Source organism: Anopheles ziemanni, chromosome X (assembly GCF_943734765.1).
Source record: "Anopheles ziemanni chromosome X, idAnoZiCoDA_A2_x.2, whole genome shotgun sequence".
NCBI lineage: Eukaryota > Metazoa > Arthropoda > Insecta > Diptera > Culicidae > Anopheles > Anopheles ziemanni.
In genome coordinates, this window is record NC_080707.1 from 7,943,725 (window position 1) to 7,970,469 (window position 26,745).

At 44.3% G+C, this 26,745-nt stretch overlaps 1 protein-coding gene across 1 annotated transcript in view; it reads left to right on the forward strand.

Annotated features, from left to right (window-relative positions):
* The first annotated feature begins 5,090 nt into the window (after positions 1 to 5,090).
* LOC131290471 (TOX high mobility group box family member 4-like) overlaps positions 5,091 to 26,745 on the forward strand; it is a 34,837-nt gene continuing 13,182 nt past the window's right edge. Inside the window, exons 1-2 of the mRNA XM_058319621.1 lie at positions 5,091 to 5,512; positions 26,252 to 26,526. Coding sequence (XP_058175604.1) covers positions 5,429 to 5,512; positions 26,252 to 26,526 — 359 coding nt within the window. The 5' untranslated portion in view covers positions 5,091 to 5,428. The remainder of the gene's footprint in view (positions 5,513 to 26,251; positions 26,527 to 26,745) is intronic.

A 26,745-nucleotide genomic window follows, 5' to 3' on the forward strand; every position in this document is an offset into this window, starting at 1 on the left:
TAGATAGAGAGACACATTAAAGGAGAGAGATATATACAATACGTAACAGTTTATTGAGATATGGCATTCAGGAAATCTTTAAAGTGAAGCAATATCAGTAACTTTAAAAAAGGATGATAGAAACGTTATAAAAGCATCCATGGGAAAGCTGCTCGGTAGGAAACCTAGAAGGGAGAGGGGCAAGACGTTGGGGATGTGTTTTGAAAAACTCCCCTCTTCCCCATGATGCCCCTGTCCTACCGATCAAACTTCCCTCTCCGCTCCCTGGTTCTATGGCCTTTGGAACATTTATACGCATAACCTCGGTGTGTGTATTCTTCTGACAGTCATGTTGGTGGTGTGTTTCGATAGCGATGCGATCTCTTCGCTCGTCGGAATGGAGTATTATTATAGATGAAAATAGACAGATGTGCAGAGCAAAGAGGGACACATTCTATGTACACCGCCCGGTCGGGCCAAGCCGGAGCCCCCGATGGCCAGAAAGGGATGGTTGGACGTGGTTTAGATTAGGTGGTACATTTCTCGTTTTCCTTAAACAACCACCACCAATCTAAGCGTCTCATCCATATAAACATTCCACCGTAATTGAGAAAAAATAATTCAATTCTGAGTTTTCTCTTCTCTGTAATAAAAAGAAGGGCATCGTTTGTAGTTGAATGTTGGCATAATAATAAATGACTAGGTTCGCTTTGTGTTGGCTTTCTCTTTGGCAGCAGAAGGAAAAAGAAAACAACGACCAACCCATGTGTCGGTGGTGAGCGATTTTAAACCATCACTTCAGATTATTAAAAATGTTCGTTGAGGTTCACTGTTTGTCTCCTGCCACTACAATATACTGACGAATTGTTAAACACCCCGTGCCCGCTCTGCTTACACCGGTTCCGATAAGTGCGATTTTGTATTTGGCAATCACGTCGAAGAAGTACAACACCACTAAGCAAACAATAACAACGAGCGGTTCTTTGTGAGTTGAAACTACCCAAGGAGAACAAATTTCGAACCATTTTAGCAGCTTTTTAGGTTATGTTACGATTTTCTACGTTTCCTTGATTCTGTGTTGTCTTGGCCTCAAATTAAAGCGTTCCCACCCGGTAAAGCAACGCCGTGCATACGTCTTTGCGGTGCTGTATTGGTGCTCTGTATTGGAGTGTGCAACTCACACGTGGATATCGAATCTCGGTAGCTTCTTATGTACATAGCGTGGCTTCAGTCACATAACCTCCACTTGAGAGTTTGGTTCCCACACATGGCTCTTATTTATTTGGTTCGGCTCGCCTGTGTGCGTGCATGTGTGTGGCTGTGTGTGTGTGTGTGTGTTTGCGTGAATATGTGTGCTTGATAATTGTCTTATGTTTGCATAATCACGTGTGCTTTCTATTTTACTTAAGCTATACATCCCTCTTCAAATCGAATCGAGCTGTATGTTTTGCTCGATCGCACGTGTGTTACGTTTCCGATCGCGCAAGTATGCGTTCACTACCCCTAGTGTATCAATATGTAAGGGATGAAAACGTCTTCTGGCCTTCTTTACCCCTGGTAGAAATCCTTCGAAATTCAGAGTAGAAAGAAATCTGTATGATCATCATCATGAGCGTTTCCAAGCAATGTGCTTTGTGAAGACCGGTTTGGCCGATTTTTATTAAACAAATGGGTTTTTGCTTGCTCTATAGGATAAGAAACAACATTCGAGACAAGGAGTTGAATCTCGTCCCCTAGGTGACTATTGTACAAGAGCAAACATAGCTCTAACTGGACTTTAATGTTATGACGGAATTTATAGTTCCACACAATAACTTTAGGTCTTTTAAACACAAGGAAACATCATTTTACATCCATAAACAAAACCATCGCACAGTGAGAAAACATCTCTTTTATATCAATATAAATGTCTTCCTGTGTCATCGTATCAACTATCGTCGTAACCCGATGCAGATATGCGAGCAAAAAAGTTGGATTGTCAAGTTTGGTAGGGATTTGAACCCATATCTTCACCAGCCACGGCTAGTGTTCGTACCGGGGATTGTGCAAAGCTAGTTTGTGCAAATTTGAAAAAAATAAAATAAATATATAAAATATTTTGGGGCTTGTGCAAAGCTAGCCCGGCTGCCTGGTAGGTAGTTTTGTGCCAATAATTGGAAAAAAGTAATAACAATATTTTAAAAATAAAATAAACACGATTACAAGCCCCATTCTACTATTGCCACGAATGGCGACCGTAAGAACGGTACGCGAGACGTTTGTTCGCATACAAGCACGAGGAATTCGTCGCGTCAAGTGTATGCGAATGAATGTATCATTCGGGCCGTGCACACATTCATAAGCACGGGTTGTACAACGGTATGGGGGTTTTGGGGTGTGCAGAAGTGGCGCTGCCATACGTAGTAGATTTCGTGGTATAGAAAAAAGCAATGTGACGTTGTTGAAGAGGAATCAGAGTAGCGCGCAATCGTTGGGCAGCTGATGCTGGCAACTGCCTGGTGGTAGTGGTGCCGGGCAAAGAAACAAATCAAACAGTGTTTTAGAAACGGAGCGAAAGAGTAAAAGAGAGATAGAGAGAGAGCGCTAGTTGTGCGACAGGGACGCCCCAAGTTGAGCAAGAAAAGCAAGAGCGAAAAGGCAAACCGGGCATATGGACGGGGTGGACGATACAGCTCGGTTTTTCGAAGGTTAAGAGAGAGACAATTTGCTTCGTAGCACATTTCTCAAACACACTGGCACACCGCGCGCCAGCCAGCCAGCTTCCTAGAGAGTACACCGCAACTGCTAAGGGCACCTAGCAGAGTGTGTGCGTTTTTCGCCGTTCGTACACACGCTCGCTCGCTCGCTCGCACACACCGCCGTTCGCCGTGCCGCGAGACCTGCGAGACTGCCAAAGGCTCGCGCGAAGAAATCGAAACTTTTTGCTTCCTTCTTTCATTCGGTCAGCGACCGTGGGAGCATTCGGCCGTCTACTACAACCCGGTGCGTGTTTACTAAAAGAGTGTCGAACAGCGAGCCGAGCAGGAAGGAAAAGGGGAACAGGTGGAGATCGCCAGGCAAACGACGAAATCTGGCGTATTTCCGTCCGACGCCAGCCGTTCCAAAGAGAGGAGGCGTACCGGAAGAATTTTGTGTCCTAACCCAATACTTTGCGACGATCGTGCATTCAACTAAATCAAAAACACAGTGAGTTCTACTTGATTATACTACCGGATTGGAGATCGCCTGAACCGAGATCGGCTCGCCCTGTGTGTCCTGCTGAGCCCAAGAGACATACGTACGACGCAGGTGCTAAAGGCTTCCGAAACCCCGCGCGCAACGGCGCACTGCCCAAAACGGTGCAATCTCGATAGCGATGCGCGCTTTGAAGCCTGGTGAAGCGGAAAATGAATTCAAACAAAAAAACGAAAACGCCAAAAGAAAACAACAGACACATCCTCCCGTCCGGAGGAAGTACGCAAAAGTAACCTGGTAAACATTGGTAAGCGTGTGATAACGTGTGGCCTGAGGGCACGCAGGGTTAAGGCATTCAAACAAGCCACAGCACAAGCTCTTCCAAAGCCAGAGTTACGAGTTCCGCATACTTCGTTGACGAGTAGTTCACGTTTTGCCCTTACACCGTTAGATGTGACATAACCGTGCGAAGCAAGAGAGACAGATAAGCAGCAAGTGAGTGCTTGAGATAGCTAGATACCGAGAAGGAAAAGACAGGGATGGAGAGAGGAACGGCTGTTTTGTCTTATTTTTTGTTTTAAATTAAATTAACAGTGTGTGACAGAGCCGTATCCCCACATCGCAACAGTGCGCAAAGGGATACCGCGTGTGTTTATGTGTCATTGTCAACATTGTTTTGCCGTCCGTGGAAAGAGGAAGGCAATAGGAGGGACTTCGGGACGAGTGGTGATAAACCCGTTTCGAAGGTGCGCAGGATATGCGCGCCGATCGCACCGTGATCCGTGCATCCATTTCACCAAGAAACGGGATTCATTTTGCCCACCTATCACCGCTAACGATCACGTTCACCAGGTGACATCCTTAAATCAGTTGTCAAATCAATTGTTCGCAGATGAACGTGATCCTGCGGCACGCGGCAATGAGTGAGTGAATCCTATCGATTCTACCAAGTGCAGACGATCGTACGTAAAAACAAAAACCAGCTACAGCAATCAAACCTTCCACACCCGTTGATGTGCAGAGTCCTACCAGTTCTCCCTCCCGGCAAGTCGTGCAGCAATTCCCGCCTCCATTTGGGCTCCCAGGTATTGGTGCAGGTATTGTCGATCGCGTCTTCCGAACATTGATTTGGCCTTCCTCACTTATTTGATGCGGCCATCGTCCAAACTTCGTTCCTATCAAGCCCTGACGGTACTATCGTGACGTATGGTTCGTCGTTGGACTTCCGTTCTGGTTCTCAAAGCATTGCTCGGCTTGCGATCACGCACGGGAGGGAGACCGGGGGTAGGCCGAAATTTCCATCGAACTGAACACAATCAACCACAATCAAAATCGCACGCACAACGTGCGCAACTCCAGCAACAGCAGCAACAGCCACCGGCCGCGAACAACAATGTCGTATCGTGTGAAGACACACACGCGGAAGAGCCCTTTACGCAAACGATATGGGAAAATTGGTACGAGCATGAAAATGCAACCCCTTTCGAACCGTTAACCCTGGTGTGGCGGGGGTAAGGAAAACGGGAGTGTGTTTGTGTGAAAAGGAAGGAGAGGGTGGGTGGGGTGATTTGTTGTAAAGCTGTGCGGCCATTCTGGGGGTCAAAGCATACCTATCTGAAAGCACATCTCGCATGTCAATCGTAACACTGTTTGGATGCATCTTAGGATGTAAAGAAGGAAAAAAAATGAAATTGTGCCATTTTCCAAACCTCTTAAAAATAAATATAAAGAGCATTGCAGGGAAACCATACAACATGAGCAACGGTGGAAAGCATCGGGGGGAAAACAAAAATGAATAATAATCACACTATCATGATTGTTCTTACAGCAAGTTTGTTTTCGCACGTGTATAGCTCTGGTGAAGTAACGCGTGCTACAGAGAGAGAAGGAGAGAGAAAGAGCGAGAGTTAAAGACGACAAGCTGCGAAGGAAAACAATCGAAGCGAAACAAAACAGCGGATATCGAGCTATCTGTTTATTCATCTTCCGGTGTTGTATCTCGGCTCAGTCGACGCGAGTTTCCAGTTGTGTGTGCACGTGTGTTTGTGTCTAGATTTGTTTCTCGCAGTGTAGCTGTGTGTGTGTCCCGCTTGCCTCCTGTGCGTGTGTACGCAAGTGTGTTGCGTGTCTCCCAGAAAGTAGAAGCAGATCGAGATCGAGAGAGAAAGAGAGTGCCGGAGAAGGTGGTGGTGGAGCGGAAGTGAGCGCGGAAAGGAAGGGAGGAAATCTCCCGTTTTTCCACCCGCAACACCGGAACGGGACGAAGAGGAAAATCATGGAAACCAGCTACAACACGGCACCGATCGGTGCTGGTAGCAGTGAATTCGATATCAACATGTTCGACCAGTACGTGTATAAGGTGAGTATCTTGGAACATCTTACCACAAATCCCAAACCGTCCCCCATCCGCCCCCTCTCGCCCGTCCCGATTTGTCGTTATCCTGTTTCCTGCGCCATCCTTCTCTGCTTGTCTGTCTGCCTGAAGCGTGTGTGTCTGTGTGTGTGTGTGTGTGTGTGTGTATCTGTCGCGGGTTAACTTTACTTAACTTTTCAGGTCTCGACCTCAATTAAAGCGTCGCTTGATTGGGAAGCACTCTTTTTCAACTGTTCCGTTTTAATTGGAAACATTATGCGGCCGCACTATCGAATAACCCGCCCGGCGCTTCGGCCAAATGAGATTCCAACGATGTACCTATTTTTGCTGGCACGCAATGCCGTGAGAGGAGGGGGGGAGGGAAGCGGGGAGGAGGGCAGTCGACACTCCAAAGAACTGTTGTTGGATGTAATCGTAATCACAATAATTGCTTATCTCAAAAACATAACTAGCGCTTGATTATTTATGCATTTGCCCTCCCCCTCCCTCCCCCCACTCTCCACCATCATCCGTTATCAAAACGTAAAAAAAGAAAAGCTACAGTTTCTTATCACAACGGGCGGGAAGTAAAGTATCGGCGCTGGTATTTAAGATCGGTCAATTGCTGTTGGCTCTGGCGTTGCTTATCGATCGTTGTTTAAACACTGTGTTGTGGCCTTCGAGCTTGGAACAGGAAGCTCGCTCGCTCGCTGTTTGCGCCGTGGAAGCTCTAAGCCAAGTAAACGAGCGCGTTGCACAGTTCTATTCGAATGGAACAAAATAGAAAACAACGATATTGTTTGAATGACGTCTTTAATATGATTTACGAGATCAGGATCTCGCCAAACTGATGCCTGAGGTTTCAAGAATCTCTCTAGTTCTCTAAATCATCTAAATAATGCGTTAGTTATAAAATTTATAAAATAAATTAATCATCTAAATTATCCGTTCGGTGCATCGGTTCTTATCCATGAATTTGTGTTCATTTCGATGAACCAATCTGATCGAAATCTATATCCCTGAAGTTCTAGGATTGGAACGGATCAACTCAAATGATCTATTGATAAATCTGGCCTGGCAGATTCACGAAGAATCTTGGAAGAACAACCAAACGCTTCGAAACTTCGCATCAAATGCTTGATAATAACCTAGTGCTACTTGAATCTAGTTCATGATTTATTTCGGTTGATATTTGAAAGAGAACTTTGCATTTCAGTCAGAGTTGCGAAGCATTACAATCAATACACAATACAATACAAACTTTATAAGTCTTGCAAAAGAATAGAAAAAATGGCGTATCCAATATATTTTGTATGTAACATTTTTACTCATTACTCAAAATGAAAATAACATCTATCTTTGTTGACCATTCGCAGACTACTGTGTGATTTACGCAGTCGCGATTTGTTTGTTTGTTCGTTTTGACAGTTCGCGAAACGATTTCATATTTCACGATACATTTAATCGGGTTTCGATCGAGGACGATTTAAACCCGCGAAACAAAGGGAAGGTTCCTGCCGTTCCCGTTCGTAGTTCTTTCTCCTCTCGAGTTCGATCTGGGGGTTCGGGGCCGATCGATGTCACTATAGAAACAATTACAAACAAGCGGTACACATGCGGTGTAATTTAGAGCGATTTTCTGAAATGTATGCCATATATGGAGGCGTAGAGAATTTCCCTCGTGCGAATGGCAAATGAAGCAGCAAGGGTTTAAAGAGAAAAGGCAAACGGTTGTGTTTGGCTGCGAACACGAAAACGAGAGACAAATCAGGCCAAGAAGTAGAGCGCGAGCGGATGATTGTTGGCTGTTGTGTTTAATGGTGTACGGATTTCGGGAAAAACCTTTGCCGCACCTGCCTTCCTTGCTTATTTACTTCGAAACGGTACCGTTCCGCTAAGATGAAAACCCAGATGATCCGGTTTCCGTACAGCTGCACTTGTTCGTTTCCTCCTTTCCGGAGCGTGAACGTGAAATTCCCGGTTGCTTGCCGGAGGTAGGGATTTTGGGCATGCTCGTCGATCGCTTGCTCCTGCGCAAGGATAACGCACGCGATTCCCTCCTGGGACGTTGTTGCTGCAGGCAGCCCACTATCCAACGTGCTTCATCAACTTCAAAAGGTCAGCACGTTTTAATAGACACCGATTGCAAAAGTTAGAGCACAGCAAAAACGCACATTGGAACGTTTCGACGAACTTCCGATGCGACGTTAGGTGCATGTCGTTAAATGTCAAACCCGTGCTTCAAAAGAACACAGCTACTACCAGTTACTTTTGCCTTACGCTAACTTCTATTGTTGTTCGCGTTCGGTGACGAAAGTTGCACAAACGTGGTGGTCACGTGGAGGGAAACAACTTCACTAAAAACGTGCAGCTTCGGTCTTCTTAAGGTCACCAAATGCCCGCAGGTGCGCAAGTTGTGGCGGGAAGCGGGTTGCAGCATCCTCTTTGAAGTTACTTCCGTTTTTCCAATCCCACGTGGACACACGTGTGAGTTTCCTTTCGCCCTTCTCTCGTGCGTAAACAAAACCTGCAGTTTTCCTGGCCGGGTGGGGCAAACTAGTTGATGGAGTCGTCTCACAGCTCGCAGATGACTTTCTTCCAGGCCCCCGGGGGGGTACTCTGGGCGGGATGTGGGGGGTGTGGACGAGAATGCTAAACATAGACCGATCACGAGTTTCTCCCGGCGCACGTGTAGAGCCTTCGGTTGCGCACAACCGGCGGGGAGGAGGTAGGGCGGGCGTCCAGGTTTTTCCTATACCTTCGTCCGAAAAAAAACGAGTGCAAGCACATGCTGACGGGAAATCGCAAACACGTGAATCTTTTACAACTTTCTTGCGGCGTGCTATTTTTAGTTATGACGATTGAACTTTTTAAGCGTACACAATTGCTCTGCAAATGTATTAAAATTTGAAGAAAATAATGTATGTACCATTGCATAAAATATCATTTATTTTTGAAGCACAGAGAGAGTCATACTTACACCAAGGAAAACATAAATATTCGCCCGTTCGATCTGAGGAAATTGCAATTTTTTTAGTTTTTAAATATCTCTTAACGGTTTGATGCGGTTCGGGATTTGTTTCTGGGGTATCCGTCATTTTTTTATTATTTCTTTCATTTTTGCTTTGAGAAAATGCTTCACTCCGACTTTGATCATTAAATTTGTCGACGAGGTGGAAAGAACGAAACCATCAAATGAAAAATTCATTCGTAATGAATGAACTTACCGTTTGATGCGCAATTTGACCAAGTTCCTTAAAACAGTGTGCTTTAGTTCCCTTTATCTCATGTCATCTGTCATTCTCGTGCTGACACTAATACAGTTTCTCTTTGTCAATGCATGATGTTGTGTCGTAAAATAAGTGGCACATTTGCCGAAATTGAACACGTTAAGCGCTACGTCGGTCCCGTGGGACCGACAGCATTCTTTCCCGTATGCTGTATTCCCCCTGCGTCGGTCTGTTTTGTTCCTACACTGAAAACATTGCATACTGCTAGTCGTCGATCTGTTTCGTCAACCAAATACACAAGGTCGCGGTTCACGGTGTTGTTTCGTGTTTTTCAATGAAAACTGCGAACGAATACATACGATGTAAAAGTGTAACCTTAAACCAATGGAAGAAATCCCCCTACACTATGCTCTCTGCCTCCATAGCGTCTTGTTCAGCTTGGAAGAAGTTGTGCTGCATCGCCAGTGTTCCGATAAGCCAGGCAAGCAAACCTCATCGCCGATCACCGATCTGATCCCGATATGGCGTACTGGATTGGATGGAAGCAAAGGTTACTGGGATGCCGTGTCGTTGACACAGGGGCCCTCCGTGAGATAAGAGACGACGAAATCGAGGTGCCACTATCAACGGAGGGCTGACGAGAAAGAGGGGCGCGCAGATAAGGAAGACAATCCCTTTTTGCCTACCATCCGAAAGGAAAAGCTGGACCGCGATCCGCTGTTATTGATCGAATTTGCGAAACAGAGGGAAAATTGCAGAACTTCCTAGAATTGCAACTGCATCCGACCTGGTTGCATTCTTTTGCGTAGGCTATGTTAGTATAGTTGTTTTTTTTTTCATTTCCTTTCAACATTGTTTTTTGTTTCTTCCTTCCTCGAAACGATGGACGATGTTCCAATGTGTACCACAACAATGGTCACCGTTTCTGTGGCGCGCGAAAACAAATTGTTATGCTATGGGGTGCCTTCCCCCCTCTTCACCCTCATCTTACCACCCTTCCATCCTTTCTGCTTGTTTTTTCTTTCATCCATCGCATTGTTTTTATGCTCGCTTAGGTTCATATCGTTTGCTTTTTGTCTCGTTCCCTTCTGTGTGCTCATTTATTTTTATTTGTTGCTTTCTGTTTTGTTTGGTACCCGTGTTGCTCCAAATGTGTTGCGATTTTGTTTTGAGTTGAAACTTTTCCGCCTCCCGTTCCCAAAACCCCACCGTCTTCCTCCGGCATCTGCGTTGCTCTCGTTAGGCGCGTTGTTGTTTTTATGTGTGCTTTTTTCTTCCTATTTTTTTGTTTTTGACTTTGTAAGGAAAGAAAAGAAGGAAGAAAAAGAGCAAAGGAGGAGGAATGTAACAGAGCGAGGAGGTTGTGTTATGCGATGAGAAAGAGGAAGGGGGGGGGGGGGGGGAGAGAAAAACGAAGCAGCAAAGGTGGATTGTAGGCCAAAAGAGAGGAGAAAATGTTGTTAAACAGGTTATGTATATGCATGTCGGATGGAGCACAAGGGAAAGAGTGAAAGAGAAAGCACGTTATCGGAGGGGTGCATGTGAGAAGTGGAGGAGGGTAGGTGGGAGATAGGGCGATAGATAAAGATAGGTAACGATGAATTAAAAGAAAGCGGAGAAGGATAGCTGCTAGGGTTTCGTAACAGGAGAGAGTACGCGCGAAGGAAAAACAAAGAGAAAGAGAGAGAGTGAGAGAGTGAGAGAGGTAGTGTGTGTGGGAAAGGGGGAAGAAAAGGGTCCCGCGAGGGGGAAGGTTTACAATCAAATGTCTGTTTGGAATTGCATTTTTTCCCCTCGAACCACTTCGTCCTTCGTCTTCCGTTTGCCGCTGAGAGAGGATTTGTCTTTTCTTTTCTTTTCCTTTCACCGTTTTCTGTTTTTCCACCCCGCACCACACCCCCGTCCCCCTCTTACCCCTTGTGTGGGGTGCTTCGGTTGCCCTTTCTTTCCCGTTTCCCAGCGAACCGAAACCGTCGTCCTCGTTTGAAAACGCGTATTTTCTTCCATTTCGCATTAAGTATTTTGTTACTAAGCGATTGCTTTCCATTGTTTGTGCGCGGTGGTGTTGGTTTGTTTCGTTTACTCTCGTTTCCTTTTGATTTCCCCCTTCCCCCCCCCCTCGTTCCTCTCTCACTCGCTTGGAAGTGTGCCACACAACGTACGCAATACGATACACATTTGTGTGTGTGTAGGAGAATGTGTGTGCCGTGTTGTCTTCCGTCCCTATCCTTGTGCTGCGGGTGTGGGTGTGTTTGTGTGTATGTGTTGTTCTCTTCTCTTTCGTATCGCTTCCACCCACAACCCCCCCCCCCCCCCCCCCCCCCTCCCCGTCCCTTTAGCTGCTGCCGTTCGACAAAACCTTCCGAAAACCTCATCTCAGTCAGCCGCAGCATCAATTTATTTCATTCGTTTCATTTATGCTCCTCCAGGTCCTCCAGGTCTCTCCCCTCCTCCTCCTCCTCCTACTCCTCCATCCGCTCCCTTCCCCGCCCGCACATTTGCCATGGTTAGCCTTGGTCCGCGTGCACATCAGATCACATACATAATGTAACGTTTCGGAAAACAAATACCAACCCTTCGCCAGCTCCCCCCTCCCCCGCCATCTCCTCTTCCACGTTGTTCCCTTTTGCGTTCCATCAGCCCCTTGCGGAGCCCCGCGAAGATTTAAAATGGGGTGCTTGTGATACAAACTGGAACAGAAGAGAAACAAGCCAACGTTGAAAAGATACTCAATTGAAGATGTTTGAAGGGAGTGGGTGAGGGAGGGAAAAATGCAGTAGAACTGGTAACGACGAGCTTAGGCATAGGGAAGAGCAGGCGGTGGACGTTAAGAGCCCATCAACAGTTTAGTTTTACAAATCAAAAATATCTTCGCAGGTGACTCACCGAAGATACGGTTTATTCGTCCGTTATTCCTTCGTTTCGTGTGTTTGAAAGGCAAAGCTCTCGATGCTTGGGGGGGAACCTGATCGTGAACACTCGACCGCAAGCGCAACAGCACTTTCCTGCCGTAAAGTGTATCGAATGTTTAGTTCAAATTTAAACTTCCTTGCGCGTGCAATTTTCGAAATTTCAACCAATCTTCTCTCCATCGTGAAGTGCCAAACATGCAAGAAACACGATCCAAATGAACAACGCTCTAAAGATTCAATCGATTTTAGCGTGGTAAGTTGTTGGCAAGACATTTTATTTCTTCGAAGTAGGGAAGGTCGGCGAACAGTTTTGCCTAACTGTGCATTTTCATTATTACATCCCGCTTCGGTCGAAACACGGGCATCGAGCAACGCTTGAACTAGAGCTGGGCACAACGGCTCTGAGGTCTGAAGCAGATTGAACAATCATCCCGACGCTTTAAATCTTTTAATTACTCCTTTGTGATTTGAAATAGGCAAATTGAGTTGTCTATCGGTCCAGCGATTTGCATTCGATTAACCAGAAATACGACTTCCAAAAGCGTTACAGAGATTTGACCCCGCCACTTGGGGAAAAGAGTAACTGATTAATTTAGAAAAAAACGAACGAAAGTGTACACACTTGCTTTCCAGCTTATCTTTTACTTGTTCATTCATTCTAATCTTTTCTTTTTCATTCAAACGTCTGTCGTTGCCACCTATAATAATATAAATAACAAGCAGAACAAATGACGTTTAGTAGCTATTGAAAAATACCTTATATCCTTGAATTCACTGCTTTAATGCGAATGTCAAAATGAGCAAACAAAAATGCACTCTTAATATCGGTAAAAAATGCATGGTTTTTGGTAGTTTTAAAGCATAAATCAATAAATGTATTGTTACAGTGCAATCGCTTAGGAAACCACAACTATCTAGGAAAACCACAATTACCAAACCCCAATGCAATGAAATAAAATTTGACATTTCTACCTAAAATGACAGTCATTGCAATATTGCTATGTGTATTTCATTGCAATATTGCAAAGATCCAAACGGGGTGGTTAAGCATCGAAATATTGCATCCGTCTATTCGCAGCTTTTAGACACTAGCTAGGTTCGAGATAAAGTTTAATGGCAACGGCTGTTACTCTTTTAGTTACTCAATTCACTTTTGGGAGTGTAATCTTCGTGGTGACTGGTAACACTTTTAATTGCTCATTTGCTGTTTTAGACGTCAAATCGCTTTTTGCATTAAATCTTTCTAGCGACTAGAATTATTTTTGCGGGCTTTAAATCACAAAAGAGATTCAAAAGTTGTCGGTAATGATTCAGATCAATCAAATCCGTTAGCAAGAATCTACTCACTTGCTCATCCGTACTCATTACACATTTATTACAAGCGCGAACATTCCAATACCACATTGAACCGTGGACGTACGAGACCGTCGGTTGTAAATTCTTCGTTGACGGTTTGAAACTAGTTTTATGATTTGTATTTCCCAACTATGTACACTCGATCCCGGGGGTAAAATCTTTAATTGGGTTAGATAAGGAGCTCGCCAAGGAGTGGAAAAATAAAACAACGACCCGTAAGCGCGGAAGTGATATCGCACTTATCATGTTGCACACTACAATCTCCTCTCCCCTTCGCCCACCCGCCCTGTCATCACTAGTGTTATCACATTGCATCGTTACCGAAACGGTGTTATCAATGGCGTTACCTCGACCGAATGTGTGTTACCGTGAAAAAATTGTTGTTTTGTTGAGGTAAGGTTGTTACCGCACAGTTAACACTCAATACACCGAGGAGTGAGTTTGTCGCGCAACGTTGGTCGTTGTTTTTTTTTTTAAATCTCCGACACGCAATGATGTGTTTAAAAGGCCAACATTGGGATATTAAAATATACATATATTCCAATATTTTAATAAAATCCCATTTTTGTTTGTTTAAACTTTCAAAAAAAGATGACAATTATACGACTTATTTTTAGTCTTTATTTGTCCTGCGACAATTTATTTCCGAAGCAATCTTTAAAAATAAGGTACGCTTTAATCACGCACTTTCATAAGTGCTAGAGTTTGCGATCTTTTTGTGACAAATGCATAGCAATTGAAAGTACATATTAGTATTTATTGAAATGAAACAAGTCAACGTTCAATCGATCTCGATTTTGATTCATTTTGATGTTAAATGTAACGTATGCGTAACGTCAAACTACCATTTTGAAAAAAAAAACCGTTTGACAGGGGCACGAAACACTGGGGTCAATCGACTTTGACGGTAACAGTATCAGGTACAATACTCGCATCGTCGTGCGTTTAGTGTTAATGGATCGAGGAATGTTTGTGTGCAAATTTTTTTCCTCCTATTTCTAGATTGTTTTGAAAGGAACGAGAGTGTAAGGCTTAGAATGCACATTTCGGGCGAACGGTAGTTACGATTTTAGACTGCTCGTAAAACTCTGCTGGCAGAAGGTGGAAAATAAAATCATTCCTTGAGCGGAGTGAAGCGATGGGGTTCGTGCGGGGGAGGGGGTTGGTTAAGTACGCTCCCCGTGGAGTGATGAGAATAAATTTCGCCACATCAGGCAAAATAATTATTATTAGCTGCGCCCCGCAGCACTCGCAGTTTCTTTCGGTTCTCGTATTGCTGCGAGCTCGTAACCGCGTTGATGGTTTTATTACAACCCTACAACCCAATATCCAGACCAAAACGTGAAAACAGTAGATTGAATCGGGTCGGGTCGGGCATGATTAAATGTGTCAAATGTTGTGAAAAAGGAGGTAAAATATGTCAAGCCATCTATTTTGAATTTTCTATTTTCAATACTTGCGTAGGAAATTTTGTCATAAGCAAAACAAGCCTTTGTTTACCGTACTTTTATACTGTAGTAATTACGCCCACCAAGTAGCTGCCGTAAAGTAAAAACCACAGAATGTACCCGTGATAAAATGAAAATGCTTCGCTCTGATCGTAGGTGAAGACGGGGTAACCATGCACTGCTGAAGCTAAGCAAGCAAATGCAATTATTTCTATGAGTAAAATTGTTTAAAAAAAAACACTAAAAATGTAAAAAAATACACTCGCAGTGTTTTGCTAAAATACATAAAAAATACCGTTTTCCACACCTGGTTGACAATTTAAATGATAAAATGGCTTTTTCGCTATGTTTTACAATTCGTGCTTTTTACAATTACTTTCGAACCGGTGTTTTTAGGACCAAATAAGCAGAAGCTCCCTTGCACTTGTGGAAATGGACCAGATGATGAAAAAGAACCAGGAACCTTTGAAACAATTTACTTTGCCATTCGATTCTGGGCGAGATTTACCAAACTGTGAAGTTTTAGAAATTTTAGATAGTAAAAATGTGATCAAAACAGTCTATTAAAAGTTCGTTCGACAGCTTTTACGTACATTTTATGAAAAAAGTGTGCCATCGAGAACAAATCAAACCAGAATTGATTTTGTTTGTATAATTTTTGGCTAGCCGGATGTGCCGACCCCTGCTTTAAATAACGACCAAGCTGGGTGGTGTAATACCGGGTAGTTTTTCACAGTTTATTAGCATTAGTTCTGAATTGGAAGGGTTAAATAATTATCGATGTCGATTGTTGATAATAAATCCATGTCTAATTGCAATTAGATGCTAATCCCCAAGAAATGTAATACAGCTACAAATTGAAACAATATCATATCGTTTTCACAAAACACATACATACGCTATCGATGGAGCATGCGAGTTGTGCTTCAATACAGTTCGCTGTATGTTTTTACCCTAATTGCACAGTTACATTCGAAGTTATTTTGTGCTACACCGGGGTGTATATTGCCCCAGTTTCCCTCCGTGCAAGTGGTTTTCTTTTGCTTTGATTTATTTTTGCAAACAACTTACAAGATTAGCTGATGGTGCAATTTTTTTGTTGGCCACGATTCTTTTACACTTGTCTAGTTTAGTTATAGAGCTTCCATAAGATACGCCAAAGGCGATACGCGTGCACAACAAACTCACCCACACACACACACACACACACGTAACAGTAGTACTACTTCGGGCCCGTTGTGTGGACCCTTCCAAACCGGGACTTGTTGCCGCCCGGAAAAGCTCTCGCCCGCGCAAGCGATGCACACACACACGCACACACACACACGTACGATAGAATGATCTCAAAAGGAGCTGAAGGTCAATGTGATTAGCATGAGCAAAACTTTATGAGCATCAATTGAGAGAGAAAGAGAGGCAGGGAGGACAACGGAGGGGTTGGATGGTCACCGTCATCTAGTAGGGATGGGGGGGGGGCTTTCACCCTCCCACCCTCTCTGGCTGAACCGAGTAGGAGGAGAAGGAGGAATCATTTATTATAACTATTGGTCATTGTCACCACACATCCCGCAACGTTGTTGAGGTTATGATGTTGTTTTTAAGCCCGGGAAGAAAAACAGTCCAGCTTCTTCCGGTAAACATTAACGCGTTGCGTTGTCGATGTCCTTTTCCCACACAAGCACGCACACGCACACGCACCCGCATAAACAGCACCTTCATATTTCATTCTGTTCGCAGTAAAATCCCCTATTTTTCATATGGTTTTCGACAATTCCAGTGAGGGAGATGCAACCGATATGATAACGAATTGCATTTGGCGCATTTGGGTCGGAGAAAACATGCGTGTGTGTGTGTGTGTTTTCGGTGAATCCGCTAGGATCACTTACATAGGCTGAAAGCGTTCCGTTTTGTGGAAGGAAAGGAAAACCCATCCAATTCAAATCAGCATATCTGTCGGAAAAAAAGCATGCACATACACCGACGAAGCGCAACAGCAGGATGGTGAGGGCTTTCCCGATGCAGCTTTCGTGTGGAAAATGTGTGCATGAAACAGTAAACCAAAGTAGTCCACCACCAAGTCCGGGAATTTTCGATTCTGGCCGCGATTATGACGCGAGTGATGGAAAAGAAGCTTAAATTTAATTGTAAAACCCTTTCAGAGAACAAGCACAAGCGTTTGCAAACAACTTTAATTTCGATTATGATGAACTTTTGAAGATTACAGTAAAGCACGCACTCATTTGTTTACGTTTAACCCTTCTTGGGTCGAGAGAAGCTTTGTGCTTCTGCTTAAAACATTGCCAACTCCTTTATCTAACTAGTTTTCCCTCATCTGTAAAATATAAACTCAACCTCAACTTTAAAATATAAAAATCACACGACGCAAAGACGGTTTCAGTTAAATATTACTCATACATCTCTAGAGGCTCCGGAATTTCAACATTTTTGATTCCAATTGAAGCATTCCGGTTGATGAATCGAATTAATGTTCGCACAACACAGCACAAACGCATGTAATACAACCATATAATAGCCATATAATAGATCCTTCTTAATGAAAACAACCAAAACAACAATCGGCACGGTGTTGGAAAACTAACCTAACGGTTTTTCCTAACGCGGAACAATAAGACGTAGTGCATAATTCTGTCCCCTCGATGGTAAAGGAATGGAGTTTTTGGCGGGATGGAAGGTGGAGTGGGGTAGGGTAGGGAGTTCGTTTGTTTGTGTTGCGTTCTATTGCGCCACCGCACGCACCTAAAGCAACAACAAACAACCAGCGGGGCGGGGGAGGGAACTCGATTGTTGGATTACGTTTGTGGTTTGTTGTGAGCAGAGGGAGGCAGAGGGTGGTAAGGGAGGGGCCGGGGAAGTTTTAAAAATGACCAAGTGTGGGGAAGGTTATGAGATGGAAGTTGCATGTGTGTGTGTGTGCGCTTTCGGTTGGGGGCTCGCGTACGTTTCCGGATCATTGTCTTTGCCGCTGAGTTACAGGAAAAAAACGGCATTAAAAAAAACACACACACACAACAAAGAAAAAAGAAAGGTAGATTACGCGGAAAAGAAGAAAAGAAAAACGCAAATTGCAGCCTGGACTGGGGGAAAAGTTATGCTCCATGCAGCACACAAGAGTCGTGGGCACGTGATGATATAATTCGGTTATGATATTAGGCAAAAGTGCCAAAGCAAAAGCACGGGGGAAGGGCGTGCGAGGGCGGGGGGGGGGGAGCTGCAATCTGTTCTACCAGCATCAACTCCATCGCTGTAAGTGCATAGCATTCCCATCAAGCAGATGGAAAACGCGCCGCAGCGTGAACCTGGGAGGATGTTTGAATTATTTTAATTGACTCAATCGATTCCTCCTGTCTATATGCAACTTCAACCGCTGACCGGGACACGCCTGGGAGGGAGGGATGCAACGGGGGAGGGGGCCGATAAACGATAACTCAAATCAAACGCTTGGTGCTTCGTACTCCAAAACATTTCGCCAAATAGAACGAGATATACATTTCAGAACCAGGCTTTGGTGTGGGAGGTGGACGACAGATGATAGAGCTAAGACCGAGCTCCAAATTATGAGCACTGCGTTGCTTTGGTGTGGTACTGCACTAAAACTCAGAAGTATTCACTATGAGCGCCCATACTTCCAACTTGCTTCTTCTAGTACGTAAACTAGAGCTCCTGCAATATTAGCAATGCTGAATCTACAAGGCCTCAGCCCTATGCGCCTAAGCTTTAGAGAACCTGGAGTTCATAGTTTCCCATAGTAATCCCCAAATTACCTTTTTAATACTGCAAACGAATCCCTGAAACGAATTCTCGTCCGATGTTGCTACCTCAACTCATCAGGGTAATTGGATACATCCGATCCGTTCGTTCGACGAAATAAGCTAATTTCGCTCAACCTCGGATAGTGCGAATGTGATGTAAAAACTCAATCCATGTTAATTTCCAATCGATACTAAATGTGAACAACATTTCTCATACGGCACTCTATAGTAGTCTCAAGTTTGCAACGCTGACGCAATCACATTGACTATTAGAATAGTATGGCAGCTATCAGAATCAGCATCTCTAAAGAGTATAACATACATAGAACATTCATTTCCGTATATATCTCGGTGGTAGAAGGTCCTTGGAAGCATGTGCGCTCGATAAAAACAGGTTCCATGCACTACGCTGTAAAAGAATTGAACACAAATGGAATTTTTATTTATTTTAGACTTTTAAGTGCACCTGCCAGTCATAGTTTTACAGCGCACCAGTGTGGTTAGCAGTTTCCTGAAATAGGTTAGCGAGAAGTAGAGGGTTAACCTGGCCGCATGGTCGCAGTCAAACTGTGACTCACACAGAAAATCAGAATAATCACAGAAAACCAGGACATATCCTTAACTCAATAGTGGTCTATGTCTCCAGGTTAGCTTGCGAAGACACAGGAAGCCGGATTCAAAAGCCGTACTGGAGTAAATCCTTGCCGAATAAGAAGAAGAAGAAGAAGGGAGCCCTCACTGGAATAACGAAAGCGTCTATTAAAAATGTGTTTATTTTTTTATTCGTATCTTTTTTTATTATCCTCGTCTTAGCCGCGTTCCGTTCACTCGGTCGCTCGCTTTGCATACTGCATAATCAATCGTTTGGCCTGGCTGGATTGGAAAGCCTGCTAATCGAATCCCGATTGCTCGCTTTAACACTCCGGAAAGGTAATAATGACAACTGTCAACAAATGTCCCCGAGCACTGGATGGGGGAGAGTAGCAGGCGTTTGCCTAGAGACACCCATACCACATTAATCATCACCACATCATCATCATCCACATCCTCCGCACATGTGCAGCTACATTCTGGGTTGTTGTGGAAATGAAATGAGGCGCGAAAAAGTAGTGAAACCGATCTTCCCACCTTCGCTTGTTTTCTTTCTCGTTTTGCTTGTTTGCTAGTTTTGCATCGGGTTGGCGTTTGTATGCAGAACCATTTAACACCGATCCCCGGGGGGACGGCTTGCAGTCGGTTTTTGCAGTGCAGCTCCCCTCCGCTGCCGGTTTGACGCAGTTTTCTCTCGGGCGAGATGGCGTTTACTACCCCATTTGATTCTTTATTACCACTGTTTGCATTAAAGGCAGCAGATTCTGTTGTCGCCAGCTCTCGAGTACTTTAATGCGTCATAAAAAAAAGGCGTATCTACAGTAGTACGCTTCTGGTTGTAAAATACTAATGCGATTGAATATTAACCAACCCGCTCACGCCCCCCCAGGTATGTGTCCAAAGGGATTTTCAAAATGAAAACTTGAGAGGTGGGAGGAAGGGGGTTTGATGCACTATTGTCATTGGAACACTAACCCTATCTTTCATCTGTTTTATGATTTGCATACGTATAACCAAGAGGGAATCTCTTTTAAGGCTCCTATTGCTTGACTCTGAACCTCCACCTGTCAATGCTCGTAGGAGACGTAAAGGAAAGCGCGAACTGGGACCCCGGTCCATAAGGTGATGATGCGTTGTCCGATTCCAACATTTACCATGCCGTACTCTAGAGGAAGCGAATTATGAACTCACGACCAAGAGAAAGGAAGTGCAGCTTCGATTCTCGCTATAATGGGCGATATCTTATCTTTTGGGGCCGGCGAAACATTGGAAGATAAAACCGGCGGGTAACAATAACACACCCCTTCCGGAGTGTGCTTTAGAATGAGCCGGTAGCACCTAAGTGTGTTCTGTATCAAGTGCGCATCAGTTTTTTTTTGTGTTTCTTAAACCTGTACCACACAGTCTGGAGAAACCTCATAATGTATCCTAGGCATAAAATGGCGATGAATGGATGGAGCGCTGGATTTTTGACTTATCGAGCAACGGTTTACAATAACTTGTTGATGATCTAGAATCACTTTCAGTATATAAGGGTATATTCAGCAAAGCTCCTCTGATTTTTCTCAGGAGTTAGTGAAATTCTGGGCAAAGTCGGAAGTTCTAAGTACCCCAAAAATGTATGATGAGCTTCCTGAGCCGGAGAAACTCTAATTCGAATCCCTCTGTCCCGGTCGATACGCTATGTTGTTGCTCCTATGAACTCCTCCGCTGTGTTTTACCTCCTCTGCTATTCCAGGGTTACGCCAGAATAAAGAACTAATAGCTCCACTTCCTCCGTGTGTCCAAAGACACAGCCGGGACTCGGAGCAGCGGCCTTCAAGATGGCATCAGCTATGATTGCGTGCACTGTGCGTGCACGTGGGGTGCAGGCACACATCTATTTACACTTCTTCTGACATCTATTTCCATGTGGCCGGGTAACCTCGGAAGGTTGCCAGCGCGCGATAAGAAGAGCCAGGCGAAAGGCGAACCGAACGCGCCTTTGGACCAGATTCAGCCTAATAATTACGCCGTCTGCCCGGGTTGGGCTGCTGTGAGATGGAACCCGCTCACCCGGAAGGTGTGACAGTTGTCCCCCCCCCCCCCCTGGTGTGAGGAGGGGAAAACCTGCCGCTACTGCGCGGTCAGCGTTTTCCCTTTTATCTTATCTTCGGGAACTTCTTTCGGCCTTCCAGTTGCTGGTTGTCGCAAGAGCGCATTGTTTGTTGTGTAATCGCCTGACCATATCGATGTGTAGGTTGTTTAGCCCCGGTAGTAGTTCCTCCTTTGTGTTTGTTTTCATTCCAACGGTGCTGCACTCGGAAAACACGATCGACCTCCGATTGATCTTTTAGCCGGCGAAGGATGAGAATCTGTACATACAGTAACTCCCAAAAGAGGTCGAACAATGCATGGAACAACAATGGATTTCCTGCTTTGAAGCGGAATGGATTTGGGAATTATTTTAGAAGAGGCACTTAAAACATACGAAAATGAACCTAAACCCGTGTTTTGTGGGAATAACTTTGAATTAAGAAGGTAAAAAGCTACTCTCACACATTTAGTTTAAGAGTGAAACATAGCCAAAGACTGTACCAAAGGGTGATTTTGCACTAGAACTCAGAACTTTGCATTAGAACTCGGTTTGAAATCACGGAGTAATCTATTTCAGGGAAAAATTTAACTAGAATTACAATATATTTGGGTACTTACGTAAGTTCCAATGTTTTCTTTTATGGATTCACGCTTTTCATGTCAAGTTATTGCAAAAGTAGCATTAAAGGCAAAGAGATCGAGAGGGTATAAACGTAGAATATCCTCTTTGTACGATAACTGTTAGGAGTCGCTGTATAGATATGCCAGAAGTACATATATTTATTAGTCTGGCCTGTACTTCCTTCTTTGTTTCGCAAGTCAATTATATCGTGAGTCTATTGCTATGTTGCGCACACACACAGGCTCAACAGTCGTGGGAGATAAGGTTGGTTGTGGAACAGCTCAAGACAGTGTTTCGCAATGGGGCGGCCGCCTATAGTCTATTGTTTGTGAGACCTCCACTGGCTTTCTGCCAGAACAACAACATGTGATCTGTACTCCTACAACTAACTACCCCACCTTCTCGTGCCCACCCTCCTCATCCTCGTAGGGAAATTTACAGTGGGATTGTTTTTGTTTCTCATTTTGTTTGGCGTACGTTTTCTGCAACTCTGTGAAGCAGTGTACGGTTTAAAGCCGAATTCAAGGACTGGAGGAATGAACCTCCCATTAAGGTTTTCCAATCTGCGACACTTGCAGGGGGGAAAACAGTGAAAAGCCGGAAATGTAATGCAAACGTGTCCTTTCCTTCGGTTTTACGACAGCGCGCTAGAATCCACTCCGTTTTTTTCCCCATTTCCGAAAGTACGATATTAGTTTTGAACTCGTTTTTTCCCTTTATGTGTTTGTGTGTTTGTTTGTCAATAAGTGGGAAGATGGCAGTAAACATTCCCGGCTCTGATGCTGGTGTGTGCTGTAAATACGACCGCTGCTATAGTAGCTGCCTAAAGCAGGTCTGTTTCTTCCCACCATTGAGTTTAACATCCCTTCCCTCGTAAAGTTGTGGGTACATGTGTGTGTGTAAATTTGCTGTTGTGTGAGGAAAAACGCAAATGTTGCTAATTGAAACAAGTGTTCCTTGTTTTTTTGTACGTTTCTCAATTTTCTTCGAATTCTTCAACCCCGTCCCCCGGCTAAACACTCATCTACAGTCCAACCTTCACCCCCCCCCCCCCCCCTCTCCTTCCCCACCCTTCGTTGGAACACACGGAACAAACCTACCGTACCACCTCCCTTCGCCCTCGTTTCCAACGCAACAACAACAACAACCTAACTGTGGCAAGCCATTTACGCGCTGTGACCTACTTGGGACGGATTGTTTGATCGTGTGGGTAGCCCTGCAGAGTCGGTTCCGTTTCGCCTGCCCTTCGCAATGTGCCTCCCTTCTCCTCACCACCACCACCACCCCCTCCCCCCCAGGCACTGTGTCCCGGTTTGAGCCGCGATTTATATTGGAAAAACGTAAGTTGGGGTTGTTGTTTCCCAAGGAAGCGAATTATCAGATATTATTATTCCCGTGCCAACCCGTTTGATTTCCATTGCTTGACGAATGGTGACGGGTTGGTGGGTTGGGCGGGGGATGATTAGAGGGGAGTGGTGGGGGGGAGCGGATCTATTCTTGGCCGAGTTCCAAAAACTTACCGCAGCTTTACGGCGTACGATCCGCCATTGGCAAGACGATTGAATCATTTCGATTTGGAGCTAACACTATTACAACCGGAGCGAAACGGGTTCCACCCGAGACGAAACCTTACACTAGCGTGCACTTCGAGAGATGAAACCTTGCAACGCATTGGACTGGGAAGCTTTGCTTAGGGCAAAGTGGGGTAAAACAGGCACGGGACTGTGTTTTTCTTCAGTACCCTTACGTTGTATCTATCGAAGCACTTCTTCGTCGATAGGGGAAAGTCGGACAACATGTACTGGTGGAGTAAACATTTATTTTAGAAATAATATATTACAAAAAAAAATATTAGGAGATGTTCGAAAATGCTTGCTAAATCGTAAAACTTCAATTTCATAATTTATTTATGTCCGATTGTTTTATAGCAGTATTTTTTTGTTTAAAGAAGAATAAACCGCCAATCGGAGAATTTCCTATCCAAGCTGTGCTTGAATATCATAGATATCGCTTCGTTTTCTTGTTGTTTATGTTCATTTTCAGATGATGATGATGACGATGATGGTAATGATAGCTAGCGAAGCGATGTTTGATCAGGTTTTTTTCCATTTTTCGACGGAGACAACATTGTTTTTTAAATGTGACATTTTCAGAACCGAATAACGAAAACAAAATCAGCCCGAGCCGGCAATTGTGTGATATATCGCAGCATTCATAAAAATACGGCATGAATTTAAATATTGCATCGACTATGGGGCATAAAGATGGTTGGAGACATTCATGCCCTGCCACGTCTTGAACTATGTGGTGGAAGCAGGATTGTGACGTTCTTCAAACCGTTGATCTGTAACTTTTTTAAAACCAATAAACGATCTTCAACAATGTGAAACGTCAAAGGCCTTTGTCACAATAAAGCGATCGATGCAAAGGTTTATTTACGCAGCGCATTCATTTGAAATTCATTAGAGAGGATTTAAACGATTGCAGTATTCACTTAACAGCAACTGTCAAACACTCATTTCATTCATGTGAAACCCAACTTAACTTGTTTAAACTCGAAATAAACAAACAATTTTGCCCAACTAAAATGTCACTTAACGTAGCCAGGCTAGAAATTTTTTTCACAGCTATGAAATTTGTTTGATACTATAACAGTATAAAAACATTTAAAATGATCGTTAAACAAAATAAACAAAGTTGTTTCATGCGATTTAAGTTCACTCGCAGGATTCACAACGGTAAATGAGTATTATTATTAATTTTAGAGATGGAATAATAAAAAAGCTCATTTACAGTTCTGCATAGTTTGTTTACCCACTCATAATTGCCGGTTGACAGTTAGCGTTAATTTGTTGTGAATCGAGTAAACGCGTGATGAGTTCAGACACTTTCAGTTCACTGAAATGAAGACGAATGACACTTTCTGTCGAATGAAAGTTGCTGTCATCTATCTGCACCTTTGGGCCTGTGATTATTTGATTTTGGTACAAACGGATAGTGATAATATTGCTTTATGTTTTTTTCATTGATAAACAATTGACAGACTGTTGAATGGAGTGAGAATGTTACTTTAGCCACAGGGAGAGGTTTATATTGGCTCATCTTCCCCTACGCTTCATCTCAGTTGTTGGGATTTGCAAGGCAAGTACAGCAAATAAGGCGTACTAATATATCCTTCGAGATGATTAATGGAAACGGACAAAAACAAGTCTTTTCGTTTTTCGCCAAATTCGCACACCAATACAAATACATTCGCAAAGGACAATCAATAACAAACAAACGGTATTGCATGCGAAAATCCGAGCGGTGAAACATTCTCGCGCTAAGGAGGAAGGGTCGATGAGGTTTATCTGCGTTGTTGAAAATGTTTTTAGTATCGGAAGCTCTCTAAAACACACACACACACACGTACATAAATACACTGGTGCGCTACGGCACGTGAAGTTAAGACGCGCAGTTCAAGGTTGGAACTAGATAGCAAGGAAAAAAAAAACCAAAATAAAACAGCACTTTTCTCCCAAACCCCACCCTTCCATTCGCCTACATTCCGCTTTCCCTCACCTTCCTCCTGACCAGGCCACCAGGGTTACCAGTGACAGCATCTTTCTGGCTGGCGAAATGCATTTTTATTTTACTGCCAAAGGATTCTGCTGTTGTGAAGGTCACCCGATTGAAATTGATGGTACACAACGAGGCGATGGAAAATTTATGGAAAACTCGGCGATCTGGGTGCAACGGCAGTCTATCTAGCTTCCGTCCCCGCCCGTTCCGGCCACCACCCGCGCAGGAATGCTCTTCAGCAGAGAGCGCCCAATGCCAACAGTGGTGGCACGGCTGGAGTCGATTCGAGTCGTAAAAACTTCGCCAGCTATAGAAGGTGCTATATTTCGCTCGGCAAAAACATCCCGGTCGTGCCAACAACATGCCGACATCTTCGCGCTTTAATGATGCGATCGCTGGAATGCGCTTGGAATATATCCTCCCTCGTGAGCGCTCGGGATATAAAGTGTATCATTAAAACTATCGTGGCCTTGTTTTCTTTTTATTACTATTATCCGCTTAGTCGCTCTCCGGTGCAAAGTCATCCTGCGGCGCCGATTCGGAGGCGACAATACACATTTTTATTTTCCGAACTTCGATCGGCGCGACGAACGCTTTCTTTCATCCTTGAAGCGCGCGTAATGGGTTGAAGCTTTTCACTTCCAATCAATTTGCAAGTCAAGTCGCCACCAACGCGCGCGGGGAGACCCAGTCCAAATGGAGTGGAGCTGCGGATGCCTTCGGACGATTAAAATTAGTACCGGATTAAAAATGCACGAACACCGGAGACCGCGCGGCGGAGGGTGTTAAAATGGGTGCTTCTCTTAAGGTTTTGCTCGCGTCGTGCGCCAAGGGATTTGCATAAGACACGAAAGGTGCCTTGTGCTAGATATCGACCACCTTTTTTTTTTTTTGCTGTACTAATTTTTTTATGCTTGCAGAACACTCAGCGTTGCATTCCGCAAACGGTTATTACCATAAAACGCGCGAAACCGGGCACATAAACGGATGTGCATGTGTAGTACGCTTGGAAGCTGTCGAACATGACGAGTCTTATATGTCCAGTTTGATGTCATTGTTGGTCTTTTTTTTCCTACAGAAATCCTTCCTAATCCCTTGCCTTGCCTTGTGACACCTTCTAGACAGGTTGAGAATATAAGAGCTGATGCATTAAAACGGTGATTCTATCTCTCTTCGCAGACGTTTCACACGCCTTCGTTCGGGGACGACGAGTTCGATATACAGTCGATGAACAACCACCTGCAGCAACCGCACCAGCAGCACCAGCAACACCAGCAGCAGCAGCAGCAACAACACCATCACCAGCAGCACCAGCAGCACCAGCAGAGCCAGCAGCAAGCGCAGTACCAGATGCACAGTAGCTCCCAGCAACAACCGAGCCATATGGTGGGAATGCTGCAGGATCAGCAGCAGCAGAGCTACGGCCAATGGCACCAGGATATGAACCACCACAGGTACCACAGACGAAACCAGAATGAGATCATTCCATCTGACTTTGGCGTATCGTAATCGCTGCAACCCCAATCGGTTCTCTATAACTAAGCAACCATTGGCTATGACAGTTTCGTCATTCTTGGACACTACGAGCTGTAGTTGTTGACCATTCTTCACCGCTTGTCAAATCCGCTTAGTGACCTTCTGGAACTTTGGCCAGCTTGCTTGCAATTAAATTA